Here is a 17,343-nt window from a genome sequence, read left to right on the forward strand (position 1 = left end):
TTATAAAATAAACTAAAATAAAATTATTAATTTAATAAAAATATGAAGTTGAAAAATATTACAGTAATATTCATATAGTAGTAGTAATAATAATAATAATATTAATAATAATGAATAAATTCCTCAGGAAGAAGGTTTGAGAATTTATCATTTTAATGTGTTTTTTATTTTAATTATTTAATTATTTAATTGTTATTTTAGTATTATATTTTCATGGAAAAGTAGTTGGAGTACAATTTTAATTCAGTTTTACAAATAATTTTTATAAAATAGATGAAAACAAAACAAAAAAGCATGGGACTCTTGACTCAAATACAGTGTTCATTCTTTACTTTTGACCTTTGTCCTTTACTCAAAAGGAGGGCTTTTCTTGGATAAGGCTTTGGTTTGACACTTAAAGTCTTGTCCTGCTGGTCATCGCGCCATCAGCATCACATGGGCCGGGTCGCTAACTCATTTATTCTGGGTGAAGAGGGAGGGACAGCTGTCTAAATGAACTGCTCAAATCCCATGATTCCTCTGTGCAATAAGAGCACTCTCTAACTGACAAAGTCCCTGTGTTCAATCTCACAAGACTTGCTTTTCAACAGGCCTTCTACAGTAGCTCAGTCGTGTGCATGTGTGTGCGGTTGCCACATATCTGATAAGATGTTCAAAGAGACAGATGAATTCCTGACTGATGGTTTTCTGGAGTGCTGTCAGCGCTGTACATTGGATCGTCCAGCCCTGCAAGATGATTTCATTTGTGATTCGTGCATCGGGTCTTGGAAGACGTCCCAGTCATTGTTTGCTTTGTAGTGGGTCTGTTCGTGGTTTTGTTTAGCTGTTGAAAGCCCCAGACAGGTGCTGTTCCTCCTCTCCTCTCCTGTTGTGACATTCTCAGCGCTCACTTGCACTGTATCATTCTGCTTCATACTTCAAAATGCTTTTTAAATGATATATATATATATATAACATAATATATTATGCTCTTTCTCATTTTATTTGTATTTTTTCAGCCAGCTTATTCAAAATGCTGAAATATTTTTGTTTGTTTTATTCTTTCGTTTTGTTTATTTTGTAATATTTGTAGTTATTTAATCTAATTATACTATATAACATTGTTTTATACACACATACATACATATACATATACATATACATATACATGTAATAACAAATAAAGCCTAAATCACTTATTGTCACAAATCCATGAACATAATAATGTTTTTGTTTATAGGTCAGGAAGTACTCATTATCAGCCTATTATGCCAAGTTATGTTTTTTCCAGAGAGGGTTATGGGGTTATCATGTCGTGAGCTGAGCTAAACGCAGTTTCTGTCAAGTCAAATTTGCAAGGCTTTACACGAGTTCCTTTCAATCCTTATGCGTCCATTTATCTTTTGTTTCTCTTTTTGTGTAGGAGGTAGTGAAGGTCAAGGCAGAATTCACCAGCGTTTCCCAGAGAAGGACTGGGAAGATAACCCCTTTCCTCAAGGCCTTGAGCTGGTAAGCCCATCACAAACAAACTCACAGCATATGATGTCCCAGAATTCACAGATTCGTCCAACAGTATTGAATGATTCTGGCTGCGTTTTCATAGGATCTGATGATTACATCGATTTATTTTTGTGGCATCTCTTTCAGTTCTGTCAGCCCAGTGGATGGCAGCTGGTTCCAGAGAGAAAGCCTCCCTCTTTCTTTGTGTCAGTTCTCACGGACATCAACTCCGAGCGGCATTATTGCGCGTGCTTCACCTTCTGGGAGTCCGTGGAGAACCCGCAGGTTTGTGCCGAGCACGTGCAGATCAACAGAAGGAATGTGAGAGAGAAAGGAAGACCGAAATTATGTAACAGGATACAATGGGGATGATGGGTGGGGTGGATTATGCTGGTTTAGAAACTGCTTTTTTGGTTGATTAGATGTCTAATGTTTAAATTATTTGGAGTGTGGGTGTTTTATGGGTTGTGTGTGTTCAGCTACAGAAAGGAGAGCCCAGTGAAGCCGACGAAGATGACGGTCCAGATGTGCTTCAGCCTGCTCAACTCTACGCTCCTAAAAGCCTGGTTCTCGTATCCCGTTTGGACCACACAGAGGTCTTTAGGGTAAGAGACGCGCTCACAGGAAGTTCACACATGACTGTTACGGTCCAACTGTAAAGATAATGAAGCATTTTTTATTGTCCTGCTATTATTTTCATTGACCTCTATCACAAAAAAGCAGCATATTTTATATATCAGAAAAAAAATCTGTATTTTTCTAGATTTTCTTCTATATCTAATTGTTTTTTTTTTATTATTTTAATTATTATTATTATTTTAATTATTTAAGAAAATGATTTAGTAGTAATAGCTGGAAATTATACATATATATTGTAACTCTTCAACAGATATTAAATATGGAAGCTTGTTTCCACCACCAAATAAAAAATAATAACGGTAATTGCGACTTTTTATGTCACAATTGTTTTCTTGCGATTGCAAGTTTATATCCCATTATTTTTATATCCCACAATTCTGACTTTTTTTCTTAGAATAGTGAGATATAAACTCACAATTTCTAGTTATAAAATCCAAATTGCGAGATTTAAACTTTCAATTGCGAGAAAAAAAATCAGAATTGCGAGATATAAACTTGAAATTCTGAGAAAAAAATTCATTCTTGCAATTAATGAAAAAACCTCATCTATGTCAGCCTGCTAGATAATGTTAAGTTGGTGACATTAAAATCCACAGAAATTTTCAATGTTAAATAAAAAACCGAATTTGGCATAAGTGCATAAAAACCTGTATGATGTAGCAACAACACAGAAGTGGCCTGATTGGTCAAATGACATCCCAATTGTTGAACCCTGAGGTCATGTCCTAGTGTTTTACACCAGTCATGTTTAGCCAGGAAATACAGGTTCAAATCCGGCCTATGGTGTGTCCTGATCCCATTTCCCTCCTCTAATAATTTCCTGTCCTGTCTCAAAAGTATCAAAACCTTAAAAAAAACACAAGCAATAGAGGTATGATGTTATTAGATTTCCCTATATTTAAATGTACTCATGCGTCTCTTTACTCTGCAGAACTGCTTAAGTCTCATCTACACTGTTCATGTGGATGGCCTCGCCGTTCCCATGGAAACGGTGATCGGAAACCTTCTCACCTGCATTATTCCTATAGCTGGAGGCTCTCAGGTAAGAAATGCGCACAATCTAATATGTTTTAATCCAAAACCAATGTCTTTAAATATTGTTTAAAAAAAAAAAAAAACTCCCAACACAGACTGGTTTTCTCTTGATGAATGCGTGTTTTTCTCTGGAGGGATTCTTATCAGAGGTTAAAGACACATTTGTAATTAATCCTATGCATCATGGGTAGTGCGGAAGATCTGCACTATTATGGATGCCACAGATGCTCTAGTCTTAATTCTGTCTCAGAATGATGTTCTCATGATGACCCTGAATACTGTGTGTGTACATTATGTACATTAGTGCACTTGAAGACAAAAATGATGAATCCTAGTTCATTTTGATATTTCAGTAAATAAATTCGTTAATGACCAATTAAATTATTTAAACCCATATCAGGTTTTTAAAGATTTAAAGGGACAGTTCACTCGAAAACGTAAATTCTGTCATTTAATTGTTACTCCATTGAAGAATGACTTTCTTTTTTCTCTCTCAGTGAAACACAAAATAAGATATTTTGAAGAATATCCTGTCTACTCTTTTCCATATAATGAAGATGATTAGGGGGTTTGAGGTATCAAGCTCCAAAATGACACATCTAAAATGTAGTGTGTGTGAATCAAGCGCTATATTCTGAGTCTTCTAAAGTCATAAGATCACTTCATGTGAGGTTGTACCTGGAGCTTGACTGCACAAAACTTCATTATGTGGAAAAAGACTGGCCAATTTCTCCTTTTGTGTTCTACGAAAGCAAGTCAACGGATTGGAACAGTTTTATTTTTGAGTGAGCTATTGCTTTAAATATGATTGTATTTTTTTTTTTATAACATGCTCACATGTTATCATTCTCAAGTTCACGTTTGGTTTTTGTGTTGCAAACAAATGATTCCCTCCCCTCAAGTGTAAACCTGACTCCCTTGTGTTCCAGATAAATGACCCCCCTCTTTGTAGTTTAACTGACTGGCTACTGGGTTGTTTCCAGGTAACATTTGCCTTTGAGCAGCTTCAACCAATCAACCCATCTGTGATTCTGCCTGATAATCAATCGTCAATCTATGCTCTGCATTTCCCAGTCATTTTGAAATCACTGCTGCTCATGCAAATCAACAACGTGCCTTATTTCTTTCTGGCTCTTTGGCTGCGATCGATTGCACCTGAAATGCATTAATCAACTTTGTTTTGGTGACAGTTTTTTCATCTGCTTATTGTTTGTTTTATGGGACAGTGTACAGTTAAACACTTAAGCACCTCCTCACACACGCAGAGGCTTATGGGGCCAGTCTTTGTGTCCTGGGCCTGGTTGGCGTGGATTGAACATATGGGCTGGGATGGTGGCAGATGGCGTCTAAGCACACTGCAGTGTGTATGAATGACAGCCTCAGAAACACACTAGCTACAGCTTCTGTGCGGCGTTTCCATTGGTTCTCTTCTATCTTGTGTGCATTGGAAAGGGATTATTTTGTGTATTACATCATTTGTAAATTTGGTTGGTTTTGACCTTTCAAATGATGATGGATTGAATCTGAATCAATTTCTAATTGGATCAGCTATGTTTGAAGCCATTATAAAATACAGATGCGAAATACTTTTCTCACTTTTCTTACTGGTTAATAAAAATACAACTGTTCATTGTGAGTTCATACCAGGTTTTAATTACGTATTAGTAAATGTTGAACTTAAAGGTGCGCTATGTAACTTTTTTTTGTTCAAAATTAGCAAAGTCAATACACCAACAATCCTTTTTCCAAGACGTGTTTTTGTCTTACCTTGACTTACTATGGTAAGCCTGTTATAAGTGTTTATATTTCAGACCAAGCGGAAATTGCATACGTGTGTCACTCGCTCGTGCGTGTCTTGTCATATCTGTAAATAGAGAAAAGTTGCTCCAGCTACTTTGACGTGTGAATGGTGTGGCGTAGATTAGTTGTCACAACGAGCCAGAAAGGCTGAGCTCAATATGTAAAATATCAAACATGCCTGCCCTGGATATAATGAATGTCTTTGTGATCGAGACTAGATGTTTGGCAAGCATCTGTGTGTTGGGATTGGGAAGCCAGTGGAATTGGTGAGTCAGGTGTGACTTGGTCATAAATCTGTGCGTGTATAAGCCAGCAGTGCTGAAAATCCATAGAGTCTCAGTTATTTTGGACTTCCTGGAGGGCTTGTTTTACTGTCCCTGACCCAGGGCCGCAATGCTAGGTAAAACACGTATGTCTGTTTTCCCAGTTGCAAGATAATCCATACTGATAAGGCCATACCAGAAGTCCTCAATGTAATATCTAATCTGTTATGCAAGTCAGAGTTTCCCAGGCCTCACGTTTAACCTGTTAGAACAGCAGCTGTATTTTCATATTCCTGTGACCCTTGCTCTCACAGCTGTGTTTTATCATCACAACTTTGTGTTGTGCATTTTTGTCATGGATTTCCTTGTTTTCTTTTTGTTTGCTCTTTTTTTTTTTATTGCAATGTCTCTCAATTTTGGTGTGACTAACGGTTTGTGTTTTTTGTTGCTGTGTGGTTGCTAATCTAGCCTGGCCAGGACGACAGAGAGGAGAGCTCGGTACGCCCCGTTTGATTTAGTTCAGCTCTTTTTCTTACTGTCAGTTCTGCTTTCCCCTCATTTTTGGCTCCACCAATTAAAAAACACATGCTCAACATCAGGGGAACCAATTAGATCACAGTAATTCAGATCAAAATTAATCCAATATGTGACTAACCATTGTTTAGACACTAACATCCATCCATCCATCCATCCATCCATCCATCCATCCATCCATCCATCCATCCATCCATCCATCCATCCATCCATCCATCCATCCATCCATCCATCCATCCATCCATCCATCCATCCATCCATCCATCCATCCATCCATCCATCCATCCATCCATCCATCCATCCATCCATCCATCCATCCATCCATCCATCCATCCATCCATCCATCCATCGACAGCATTTTAGCATTTTTTCCCCTATTTTAATCATTACGTTTTCAATATAAGAAGGATAAAATGTGCATTGCATGGCATTTCCATAATCACTTAAAATGCCCATATTTGGATGGTAATTTTAAGTGCACAATGATTAGGGTTGTCACAAATAATCACCATGAATGCACGATTGCAAATTACGCTTCTATGCAGTTCCATGTGTCATTGCTGTGGATTTGTCCCGTCGTGAGGTTTCATTACAGCAAGCATTTTATGAGGGTGTGTAATGTGCACATGCTCTAATGCAAGGCTGTTAAACGCTTGTGTGTGCTGTGGCTGTTTGAAGTGATGACATAACCCCCCCCCATGCTGTCATTTTACAGCTTCCCTCTTTACTTCCTGTCCTGATGTGACATTTACCCTAAAAGGACGGGTTTCTTGACACCTACTGACTTCACTTCTGCCTGAATATATAAAATCAGTCCTAATCAAAAGTCCCAAAATGGCCATAGCAGCAGCATGTGTTGGGCTCCGTGGATGGATGATAAGGACTAATTACAACTGTATAATGTAAATGATTTCCTTTGGCTGATTGCTAACTGACTTAGATGAATGCTTATCAGTGAATCTTATTATCTCTTGCTAAATTTTGAAGAGGAAATGTTTGTCATTGTCTGGCATTGCTCTAAATATAACCTTCTTATGACCATACCTCATTATATATAATGCAAAACATTGTATTATTCACTTTATACTCCTAAAATTAAAATTGTGATTTTTTTTTTATTTTTTTTTTTAAGATTCTTTCTGCAGCAAATTTTCATCCTCACTCTGAACGTTTCCAACTTTTTCATTTGTAACTTTCACAAAAAAGCAGTTATTATAAATGTGACTTATTCATAACAGGAAATAGATGTTGTTTTCTTTTTGGTGCTGGTTTCTAATTGGAGAATGGCTTTAAATTCTTTTTCCCCTTCTAAATAACCTCCTGTCTTTAGCTCACTCTACGACCAGCCTGCCGCGCACACATTAATCTTTCCCATAATGCCGTGGTGGAGGTGTTAGATGGTGGTGCTTTTCTTTTAAAGATGAGTTCACTCACATTTCTCATCTCCAATCTCTTTCCCCCTTATCTTTATTTTTGTTCTCTCGCTCTTCTTTTGGATTCTACAGAGGACCATAACACTTGGTGCGGGTGACAGGCAGGTTATCCAGACACCCATAAACGACTCCCTGCCTGTAAGCGGCTGCAGCGTGGCCCAGCTTTTCAGACAGCTCGGTAAGCCAATCAGCAGCAGGCTTAGGTGCTAAACAGCAAATCAACCTCATTAAAACAGCAACAGTTAGTGTCAAGTGTCAGATGTGGGACGGTGTAATATCCACCTTGTGTTGTTAAATAAATAACAGAAGAAGTGGGACTGATATTTTTAGGCTAAGCTCTCTCTCTCTCTCTCTCTCTCTCTCTCTCTCTCTCTCTCTCTCTCTCTCTCTCTCTCTCTCTCTCTCTCTCTCTCTCTCTCTCTCTCTCTCTCTCTCTCTCTCTCTCTCTCTCTCTCTCTCTCTCTCTCTCTCTCTCTCTCTCTCTCTCTCTCTCTCTCTCTCTCTCTCTCTGCGCGCAGGAATTGCGAATGTTCTCTGTCTGTTTTGTGCTGCTCTGACAGAGCACAAGATCCTGTTCCTCTCCAGCAGTTATCAGCGTCTAACGGACGCTTGCAGAGGTTTACTGGCCATCATGTTCCCACTAAAGTACAGGTAAAGAGGGATCATATGTTACCAGCGAATTTATTTATTTACTTGCTTGATATAAAACATTTTAAACATCCCCATCCATACCATAGTTGTTTTTAAAAGTTTTGAATAAATTGAATTTAAATAAAAGGTGAAATTTCTGGTTGATTTAATAATAATATTAGTAATAATAATAATATTTGTATTTATTTATTTATTTATTTATTTATTTATTAGTGCTGTTATTACTATTGTCATTATTAGTATTATTATTATTACTACTACTACTATTATTATCATCAATAATAATCTACAATTCAAAAAAATACAAACTAATTGCACAAAATAATAATACATTTTATTTATTGCTTTATATACAAAATTCTGAACATCCCCATCTGTTTTTCCCTCATCATAGTTGTTTTTAAAAGAGTTTTGAATAAATGTAATTTAAATAAAAGGTAAAATTTCTGATTGATTTTTGATAATATTAATAACAATTTGTTTGTTTATTTGTTTGTTTGTTTGTCATTGCTGTAATGAATTTATTATTATCTGTATTAATATATTGATTAGATTAAACAAAAAATTGCACCAAATAATAATACATTTGATTTGCATAGTGCCTTTCATGCATAAAATGCAGGTCAAAATCTTCAAAATATAACAGAATATAAAAATATTTTAGAAAATTAAAATAAAAACAAGACATTTTATTTATTTACTTACTTACTTACTTACTTACTTACTTACTTACTTATTTATCTGTTTTTCCATTTATTTTTTCTAATCTTGTCTTCATCTCAATCCTCTTCCATGACTTTTTCCCACTCTCTCCAGTTTTACATACGTTCCTATCTTACCGGGAAAGCTGCTGGAGGTGCTCAGCACGCCGACGCCCTTCATCATCGGAGTCAACTCATACTTCCGCTCAGAGACACAGGAGCTGGTGAGATGTTTCCTCTTTTCATTCTCTGTGCTGTGAGGCTGATGATGTTATGCTTTTTAGATAAGGTTTGATCAGATATCTGACATATGGTGCTGTGTAACGCATGAAATCACATGTAAGATGATACAGCGTTCCATGCCATGCACATCATGGGATTAGATGCAGGAATACATGTTCCCTCATACGCCTGAGTTGGTTTATCTCGATGCATCTCAACTAGGTTTTGGCCCTTTTAAAAGTTAATAAGCATATTTATTTGTGCCTGATTATGTGTTTGGTTGCATTTGTTATCTGGTTTTTGCATCAAATCTGTAACCCATGTTTTGTGGGCTCATTATCCAACAGTTTATTTAACATAAACACTGAATTATCATGGATTTATTTCGAAGGCCATGTAATAACATGTGACTGGTTCCTTGCCCTCACATATTTTACACGATTTGTTTTGAATTTCTGGTGATAAAATCCATTCGATGGTAAATTCCTGGCCCATTTTTTTTAGTTTTATCTTGTTGAACAAGTATTACCTGCTGTTTTTTTGTACTGCCGAATGCCGAGTAAACGGGTATTTACTCCAACAATTAAACCTGCTTGACTTTGATTATCTTGGTTAGCTTAGTTCAGGGGTTTTCAATCCTTTAAATGCCATTGACCCCCCCCCCAAAAACGATCATCTTCATGCCCCCACCCTAACATTTTAAAAGCATCTATTTAATTTCTTGTATAACGGCCCAATTTATATTTATATTTTCCTGCTTGTTATAGCACTGTACTAGATGCATTCTTTTTTTATTTGCTTATTTACTTTTCTTATTTTAATTGAATTTTATGTAATTATTTATTTATTGTAATCTAATTTTTATTTATTTTTTAATAAATTATTTTATTTATTTTTTATACAGTTTTTCTCTAAACATTTAAGCCACCCTGGCTCAGTTTACGAGTGAATGTTGGACATCCCTGAGCATGTTTACATGCGCTGATCTGTATGTAGTTGAGTTCAAATGAGAGATGATATGATTATGATTCCAGGGAATGATACTTGACCTGAGGTCACTTTGTTTGGACCTGAACGTTCCAACATGTCAGAATTTTAAACAAAAGACATTTGCGCAGGACATTGGGTCTCATTCAATAACTTTTTTTTTTTTTTTGTCAGGAATCTTGAATCGGGTCTGATGTGCATCATTTAACCAGTTTGGACTTGTCTAAAAGAGTTATTCAGTTCCCTGCTTTTGAAATATGAGTTGATGCTATGCATCTGCCCATATAGAACAATGTAGTTCAATGTGGGTCCATATTTACCCGTGTGCGTGTGTTATATTCACAGCTCGACGTAATCATTGCAGACCTGGACGGAGGGACGGTGACCATTCCGGAGTGTGTCCACATATCCCTGCTGCCTGAGCCACTTCTTCATCACACACAGACGGCCATCTCCATGGTAATAAACCCGTTTTACCCGTTAGGTGGATGTAAGGCAGTCTCGGCGTTGAGTAATCACTGGCAGAGATGACATTGTCATAGTGAAATGGACTTTTTTAAAGATAATTGAAGAAACCACAGTACAGGTTGAGGAAATGTGGCAGGTTTAATAGATTGGGGCTATAAAAACACGTGAAATAAATATTTATCTTCATGATGAGGTAAATAAATGGTTCTCGGCACACATTACTCAACCATGTGTACTTCCTTGTTTAAGTTACGCTCACTGAATTGCTAAGAAGATGATTGGGCTCAGTTATTTTTACAGGCAGCTTTATAGTGGTTTAAAGTAGTTATAGGGCAATATTCTATATTATTGTAATTGATGGGGAAAAAAGGGCAAAAACATGTGGAGGGTCCATAAAACATTTTATTACATGTTAGTTTTATTATCTTTTTCAAAAGAAATGACATTTAAAGGTATTTTTTACCCTTGAGATCGCCTTTTGCACATTTTAAAATTAAAAAAGTGTTAATTCTATAATTTATAAATACTGTATGTATATTTTTTTTAAATGTTCTGATACTGATAAAAAAAAAAAAAACACTTCAAAACATTTTTTATACAGGCTCTGACAGAGGATAAATATAGAAACGCAAGCGGAAATATCACATTTAATCTCTGGTTTATTGTTAACAATTAGGAAACGTCATTTTGAACTTTACAGTATGAGGTATGAGTCAGTTTCATACCTGTATCTTTTCTGAAAGGAAGTTATTTTTATTTTCAGGAAAGGGACAATAAATAGGGTTTTCCGTTTTGTTCTCATACCTAAAAGTGTCCGATTGTCTGTCTGTGTTGTTTTAGATTGCATCACAATTGTCACAGAAAGGTCCTTGTGTGTGGCATTCACATTTTGCCCCTCTGGAAACGAGCCCAGAGTCCCTCGATATGCGTGTGTGTGCTTTTCCTCAGTCTCGCAGACACTCTGCTGTCTCTCTGAAAAGTGCGTCTGTGGCGCCAAGGCAGACAGACCATCCCAGCAGAGGTGGCAGAGGTTGCGTATGTGTGTTTGAGCGAGGAGGGCTCACATAACCGCATCCCCTCAGGGAAATAGATGATAATCATGGCTGAGAAAAGAGATCGCCATGCCTCCGTTATAAACCCATTTCATCTGTTTAATTGCCTGGAAAGCGTGGGGTTTCTTTGTTTTCTTTTTCCTGATCCTCACTGTTCTTTGTCCAAAGATTAAAGATGCTTCCGATAGTTGTGTAGGCAACTACCGTCTTTGGTTTTTGTCCTATTCCTAATCCTGTACCTTATGAATTAGCTAAGTGAGTTTTGTTATTAGCTCCAGCTCCGGACGGCAGCTTTTCTGTAATTACAGGAGCACTTATGTGCACAGATGAGCCAGATATGGATACTTTCAGTGGGAATTGTATATCGAATCACAGTTATGAAGACATTTGCACCTAATTTTCCAGTCGTCACTGAAAGCAAAATACTGCACAAAGTGATTTAAAGGTCCCATTCCATGGATTATTTTTATTATTTTATCATGTTTCTAGGGGTGCCCTTATAATGTTAGTATGTTTTTTAGATCAAAAATTCTTATAGTTTAGAAATAAAAGGCATATTTCCTAGCCTGATTTCATTCCCTGGTTTGAACACTCTGTTTGAAGGGGCGTGTCTGCTGTGAGACTTCAGTGTAAACGCCCTCTGCTTTGATTGGCTGAAATGCTTGCATATGAAATATCTGGCATTACATGTGGAACTATCTGGAAAACTTTTACTATTACAGCTATTATACGTTTTTACTATTACAGCTATCGGGATTAACGAATCGTGAGAAGTTTTTTAAGTATTTAGATCTATTTCAATCATATAAAAAAATTGCAGTGATGATTGAGCAGATGACTATGGAAGCTTGTTTCCGCCAATGAATAAAACATTTTAAAAGATAATTGCGACTTTTTATCTCACAATTGCGAGTTTACATCTCGCAATTCTGACTTTATTTCTCAGAATTGCGTGATATAAAGTCAGAATTGCGTGATATAAAGTCAGAATTCTGAGATATAAAGTCAGAATTGCGTGATATAAAGTCGCAATTGCGTCTTATAAAGTCAGAATTCTGACTTCTTTTCTCCCAATTGCGACTTTATATCACGCAATTCTGACTTTATATCTCAGAATTCTGACTTTATATCACGCAATTCTGACTTTATAACACATAATTGCGAGTTTATATCTCGCAATTCTGACATCTTTTCTCGGAATTGTGAGATATAAAGTCCAATTCTAAGGGGGGGGGAAAGACAGACTTTTTTTTTTTTTTTTTACAGAATAGTTTATATCTCACAATTCTGACTTTATAACACGCAATTGCGACTTTATATCATGCAATTCTGACATTATATCTCCCAATTGCGTGATATAAAGTCAGAATTCTGAGATATAAAGTCAGAATTCTGAGATATAAAGTCGCAATTGCGAGAAAAAAAGTCAGAATTCTGACTTTATAAGACGCAATTGCGACTATATCTCGCAATTCTGACTTTATATCTCAGAATTCTGACTTTATAACACGCAATTGTGACTTTAAAACACGCAATTGCGACTTTATTTCACGCAATTCTGACTTTATATCTCACAATTCTGAGAAATAAAGTCAGAATTGCGAGATGTAAACTCGCAATTGTGAGATAAAAAGTCGCAATTATCTTTTTTTTTTATTATTTTGTGGCGGAAACAAGCTTCCATAGATGACAGCCTGTTGATCGCGTGAAAAAAGATCTTATCATTGCAACGTAGTTTCTACTTCCATATTAAATCACTACTTGTACTTACCGCTTGCTGGAATATAGTTGAAATTGTCCCCTTCGTCAGTATGAAACGCTGAGAGAAGCCTGCTTTATATTATCCCAGGTTAGAAAAACAGTCCGTGGTGAAATGGACAGAGCAAACTAACAACTTCGAATTAAACTTTTGCGGTATCCGATTATAGATAAACATCAACCGTCTGTTGACATTTCGCCATCAATACGCCTGTGTTCCTGTGGGCGGAGGTTAGTCTAAACACGGTTCTGGTTATGTCATTAATGAAGGACGTAGAGGGGTGTAGTCCAATCCAGCCGTTTTTTGTAGTCAACTTCTGTTAAATAAAATATCTCGCTTGGCATTGAACTTTGAGCTTTATCATTTTACAGATATTATTTATACTCTAACAACAACATTACACACTAACTAAAGTTTGAAACATGGGATCACGAAGAACGGGACCTTTAATGTTTAAATTGAACTATATGGAATGTGATTTCACTGTGGGCTACACAGTATGTAACACGCCGAACAGCTGACGAAATAACATTGCTGTTGTGGCTGGTCAAAAACTCAAGGAAAATCTGATTTGTTGCTTTGTCATGTCACGGACACAATGAACATTGTGTTTTAAACTGTTGCTGCTGACATTAAACTGATTTATGACTTGACGCTTAAAATGGTAGCATTGTTAAGTAGGGGTGTAAAAATGTGTGGTGCACAAATGAAAATTCAGTGCATTCATTACAGAATTAAATAATCAACTATAATAATAATAATTTTATGCTGTAATAAATTACGTTCATGTTGGATCCAAATTATGAAAAGCCACCACATCCAGACAGTGTTGTTATTTATTAACTAAAAAAAATAGTAAAAGTTCAAAATTGTATTGCAAAAAGAAAATATACATATTAAATGACAAACTTCAACTTTCAGTTAGTTGCTGAAGATTTTTTAAGTTTAAGTACTAAAATAGCTAAAAAAAACTTAGACTGAAATAAAAATAAATTAAAGCTTAAAAAATAATAGTAAAATTAAAATGAAAAATGAAGACTGAAAATATATACTATAATGAAACATTAACCAATGTGCCTTCAGGATTTTTTTGAAAATAATAAAAAAATTGCAACCAAATATTTAGTGAATTATTATTCTGACCAAACATAATTTCATGTGTTGAATCATTTAACAAAGAATCGATGTCAGAGCAAATATTTACATCCGTCATTGTTTGTATTGTAGAGTATTTTCCTTGAAAAGAAAATTTGACGTCAATTTTGCTTCTTATCACTGTGACTAGGTATATATAGGAGGCAATTAAGTAGAGTGATTGTACTGTAATCTTACTATATATATGTTTTGTGTAATAAAGGTTCTTGATCCAGAGCTGGAAGTGTCTGATCATGCGTTTCCTCCACCTTCCATTCAACCATCCACACCTAAGATTCAGGTACTTTTCTTAAAAAAATTCTTTTTAATCCATAAATGTTTTTCCTCCTTCCTTGTATAATCGTCAGCATCTGACGTCAAATCTAGAAATGCGATTGTTTTTTATTAATGTTGAATCTTTTATGGTGGTCGTGACATTGCAGGAAGTTATTGTTTTACGAGAGTGTCATTGTTTGCTGTGTGTGTGTTGCAGGATAAAGAGATCCGCGCTGTCTTCCTGTGGCTGTTCGCGCAGCTCTTTCAGGGCTATCGATGGTGTTTGCATATAATTCGCATCCACCCTGAACCCGTCATACGCTTCCATAAGGTACTGAAGACCCCTGAATTCAATTTCACACAGAAAAAATGGTAATACAGAAGCATGAACACGCCTATTAAGCTTGTTGTATTTTCTCCAGGCTGCATTTTTGGGGCAGAGAGCACTAACTGAGGATGACTTCCTGATGAAGGTGCTGGACGGCATGGCCTTCGCTGGGTTCGTGTCTGAGCGGGGTCCTCCGTACCGAGCCACGGACCTGTTTGATGATGTGAGTCATGGGTGTACGATGGATATAGCTGACATCCAATAGGAAATGGAGAAGGATGCCTTCTCTTTGTGTTGTTCAAGCTCTCTGATCTTTCTCCCTCATTTCCTTTCACTGTAGCTCATAGCCAATGAGGTGGAGCGCATTCGACAGGAGACGGGACATCCTCATAAAGTGATGAAGCATGTTAAGGAGCTCGCGGAGCATCTTTTCAAAAATGTACGTTTTTCATGTGTCGTATCTGCCGTGCACAATGTCTAATTTGTCGCAACATTAAAAATAAAACATTTCCAGGTCAAAATTGAGACTAAAACAGGTTTTTGTTCTTTTACTTTTGTTTTACACACAACTTTTTATTTTTTACGGCAATAAAGAATATTTGCGTTAGCGATGCGCAATAATATATCTGTACAATATGTTATCAGACAATATGGGTTTTCTCTCACTTAAAAGCATAGTTCACCCTAAAATTCAAAGTTAAGTCATTATTTACTAACCCTGTTGTTGTTCTAATGCCATATGTTCTTTCTGTCTTTTATGGATTATAACTTTAACGTTTATCTAATTTATTAAATGTTTTAATTCACTAATAATTGAATTGTTCGTTGTAATTATTATTTTAAATCTCAAAATAGAGATTTATTTTCCATAGGTGCATTACAGTGTTGTAATGTTGCAATTTACATTGATTGAGTGAGTGTTTTAAATTTAGCATAGCATTTTAATATTGCCATTATTTTTAAAATCTAAATACATATGTTACATTTTTTTATTATATTATAATACATAAGAAGTGGCATTTCATTGGGAAAATTATTTTTCAAAATTTTGTTAAGAACTCTCTAAACGCAAGTTTGTCTGTTTTTCTGTCAGGAAAACCCATACCCAGCGGTGACCATGCACCGAGTTCAGAGGACAGCTGAAAACGTTCTGCACCGGCTACCACAGTCCGTTTTCCCTCACCTGGACGAGGTCTCCGTGCAGCTCTTTATAGACCACGCTACAGCAAAACTCAAATCCGCCCCTCCTGTGGTCAAGGCCGAACTGAAGGGCATGGTTCCATCCGGACCTCCACTGGGTGAGATTGCAAATCCAGTGCTCAGTTTTCAACTTGTCGCACTAATCGATATGTACACAACTGTGTGCTAATCTTAATAAACCCTTAATGGGTATTAAAATGTTTTTATTTCTCTGGCTTCCAGCGGACATAGTGGACAGGAATGGGAATGTAATGGCAAACAGCGCCCGGAGGTTAGAGGTGGTCAGGAACTGCATCACATATATTTTTGACAATAAGATGCTGGAAGCCAAGAAGGTAAGGACCTATTTTGTCAGGCTTTTTTGTTTAGGTGCCCCTATAATGCTATTTTAAAGGCTCTACAATAGGTTTAAATACATCCAAGGTCAAAAAACACTTTTTCTCATAATATACATTGCAGCTTCGCCTCTTTTCTCACTGTGTCTAAATCCGTTTCTATCAAGGATCCGATCTCTCTAAACACCTCCTTTTGCTCGGCTCTGATTGGCCAGATGGCCCATTCTTTTGTGGGAAATGTCCATTACCATATCTGAATTTCAGCTCCAGAGGCTTCCTCAGCATTGCGTAATGCGTACACAGTGATACAACAGTAATGATGGCGTCGGTTTCACTGTATCAGTTCCTCTTCCTTTGGAAGCGCAGGCAAAGTTGATTTGCTTTCTCAGCGCAGAAAACAGTATCTTCTCGACATTTCGCTACAAGTGCTACAAGTCCAGTGTTTGAGGGCGGGTCAATGTAGACGTTGAATGACATAATAATAATAATAATAATAATAATAAACAGCAGCTGATAAACAGCTATTACACATGACAGGAAAGGTAATATCCAAAAGCATAATAGGGGCACTTTAAACATAAGCCAGATTTATGGTGTTTGTTTCAGCTGAAGCTTTTATGATCTCAAATTAGTACATTTTTATGTGCATGTGTGTGTTAACTTGCTTCTGTGTGCAGTTAATGCCGGCGGTGTTGAGGGCTCTGAAAGGTCGGGCGGCGCGTGTTTGTCTGACCCAGGAGCTCAACCTTCACGTGCTGCAGAACAGGGCCGTTCTGGACGACCAACAGTTCGACTACATCATCCGTATGATGAACTGCACCCTGCAGGTAAACCCCAGGAATGTGCTTGAACAGCTGACTTACAATGAATCAAATACAGAGTGTTTATGGGTATTTCTCGGATTGTTGTGCTGCAATAAGGAAGTGGATTATATGATGTTTTGGTTTAGTTTATGATTGTTCATCATCTATTTCATCTTTTACCTCCATAAATTGTGTTATACAAATGTTTTGATGTCTGCAGATTAATGCTTCTATTTTTATCTTC

General features: G+C 36.6%; 1 protein-coding gene across 7 annotated transcripts in view; it reads left to right on the forward strand.

Moving 5' to 3' along the window:
- sbf1 (SET binding factor 1) overlaps window positions 1-17,343 on the forward strand; it is a 54,818-nt gene that overhangs the window by 16,748 nt on the left and 20,727 nt on the right. For 2 of the 7 annotated variants that reach the window (XM_081363653.1, XM_081363657.1), the window contains exons 2-17: window positions 1,403-1,488; window positions 1,627-1,764; window positions 1,959-2,084; window positions 3,050-3,160; window positions 5,685-5,714; window positions 7,256-7,361; window positions 7,702-7,834; window positions 8,651-8,759; window positions 10,090-10,203; window positions 14,381-14,458; window positions 14,651-14,764; window positions 14,856-14,984; window positions 15,102-15,200; window positions 15,855-16,059; window positions 16,184-16,296; window positions 16,974-17,123. In XM_081363653.1, the coding sequence (XP_081219779.1) occupies window positions 1,403-1,488; window positions 1,627-1,764; window positions 1,959-2,084; window positions 3,050-3,160; window positions 5,685-5,714; window positions 7,256-7,361; window positions 7,702-7,834; window positions 8,651-8,759; window positions 10,090-10,203; window positions 14,381-14,458; window positions 14,651-14,764; window positions 14,856-14,984; window positions 15,102-15,200; window positions 15,855-16,059; window positions 16,184-16,296; window positions 16,974-17,123 (1,841 nt within the window). Of the gene's footprint in view, window positions 1-1,402; window positions 1,489-1,626; window positions 1,765-1,958; window positions 2,085-3,049; window positions 3,161-4,082; window positions 4,137-5,684; window positions 5,715-7,255; window positions 7,362-7,701; window positions 7,835-8,650; window positions 8,760-10,089; window positions 10,204-14,380; window positions 14,459-14,650; window positions 14,765-14,855; window positions 14,985-15,101; window positions 15,201-15,854; window positions 16,060-16,183; window positions 16,297-16,973; window positions 17,124-17,343 lie in introns of all 7 variants that reach the window. The other 5 variants (XM_081363651.1, XM_081363656.1, XM_081363652.1 and 2 more) reach the window with 4 other exon arrangements.

Source organism: Scardinius erythrophthalmus (genome assembly GCF_964197995.2).
Source record: "Scardinius erythrophthalmus genome assembly, chromosome: 4".
Lineage (NCBI taxonomy): Eukaryota > Metazoa > Chordata > Actinopteri > Cypriniformes > Leuciscidae > Scardinius > Scardinius erythrophthalmus.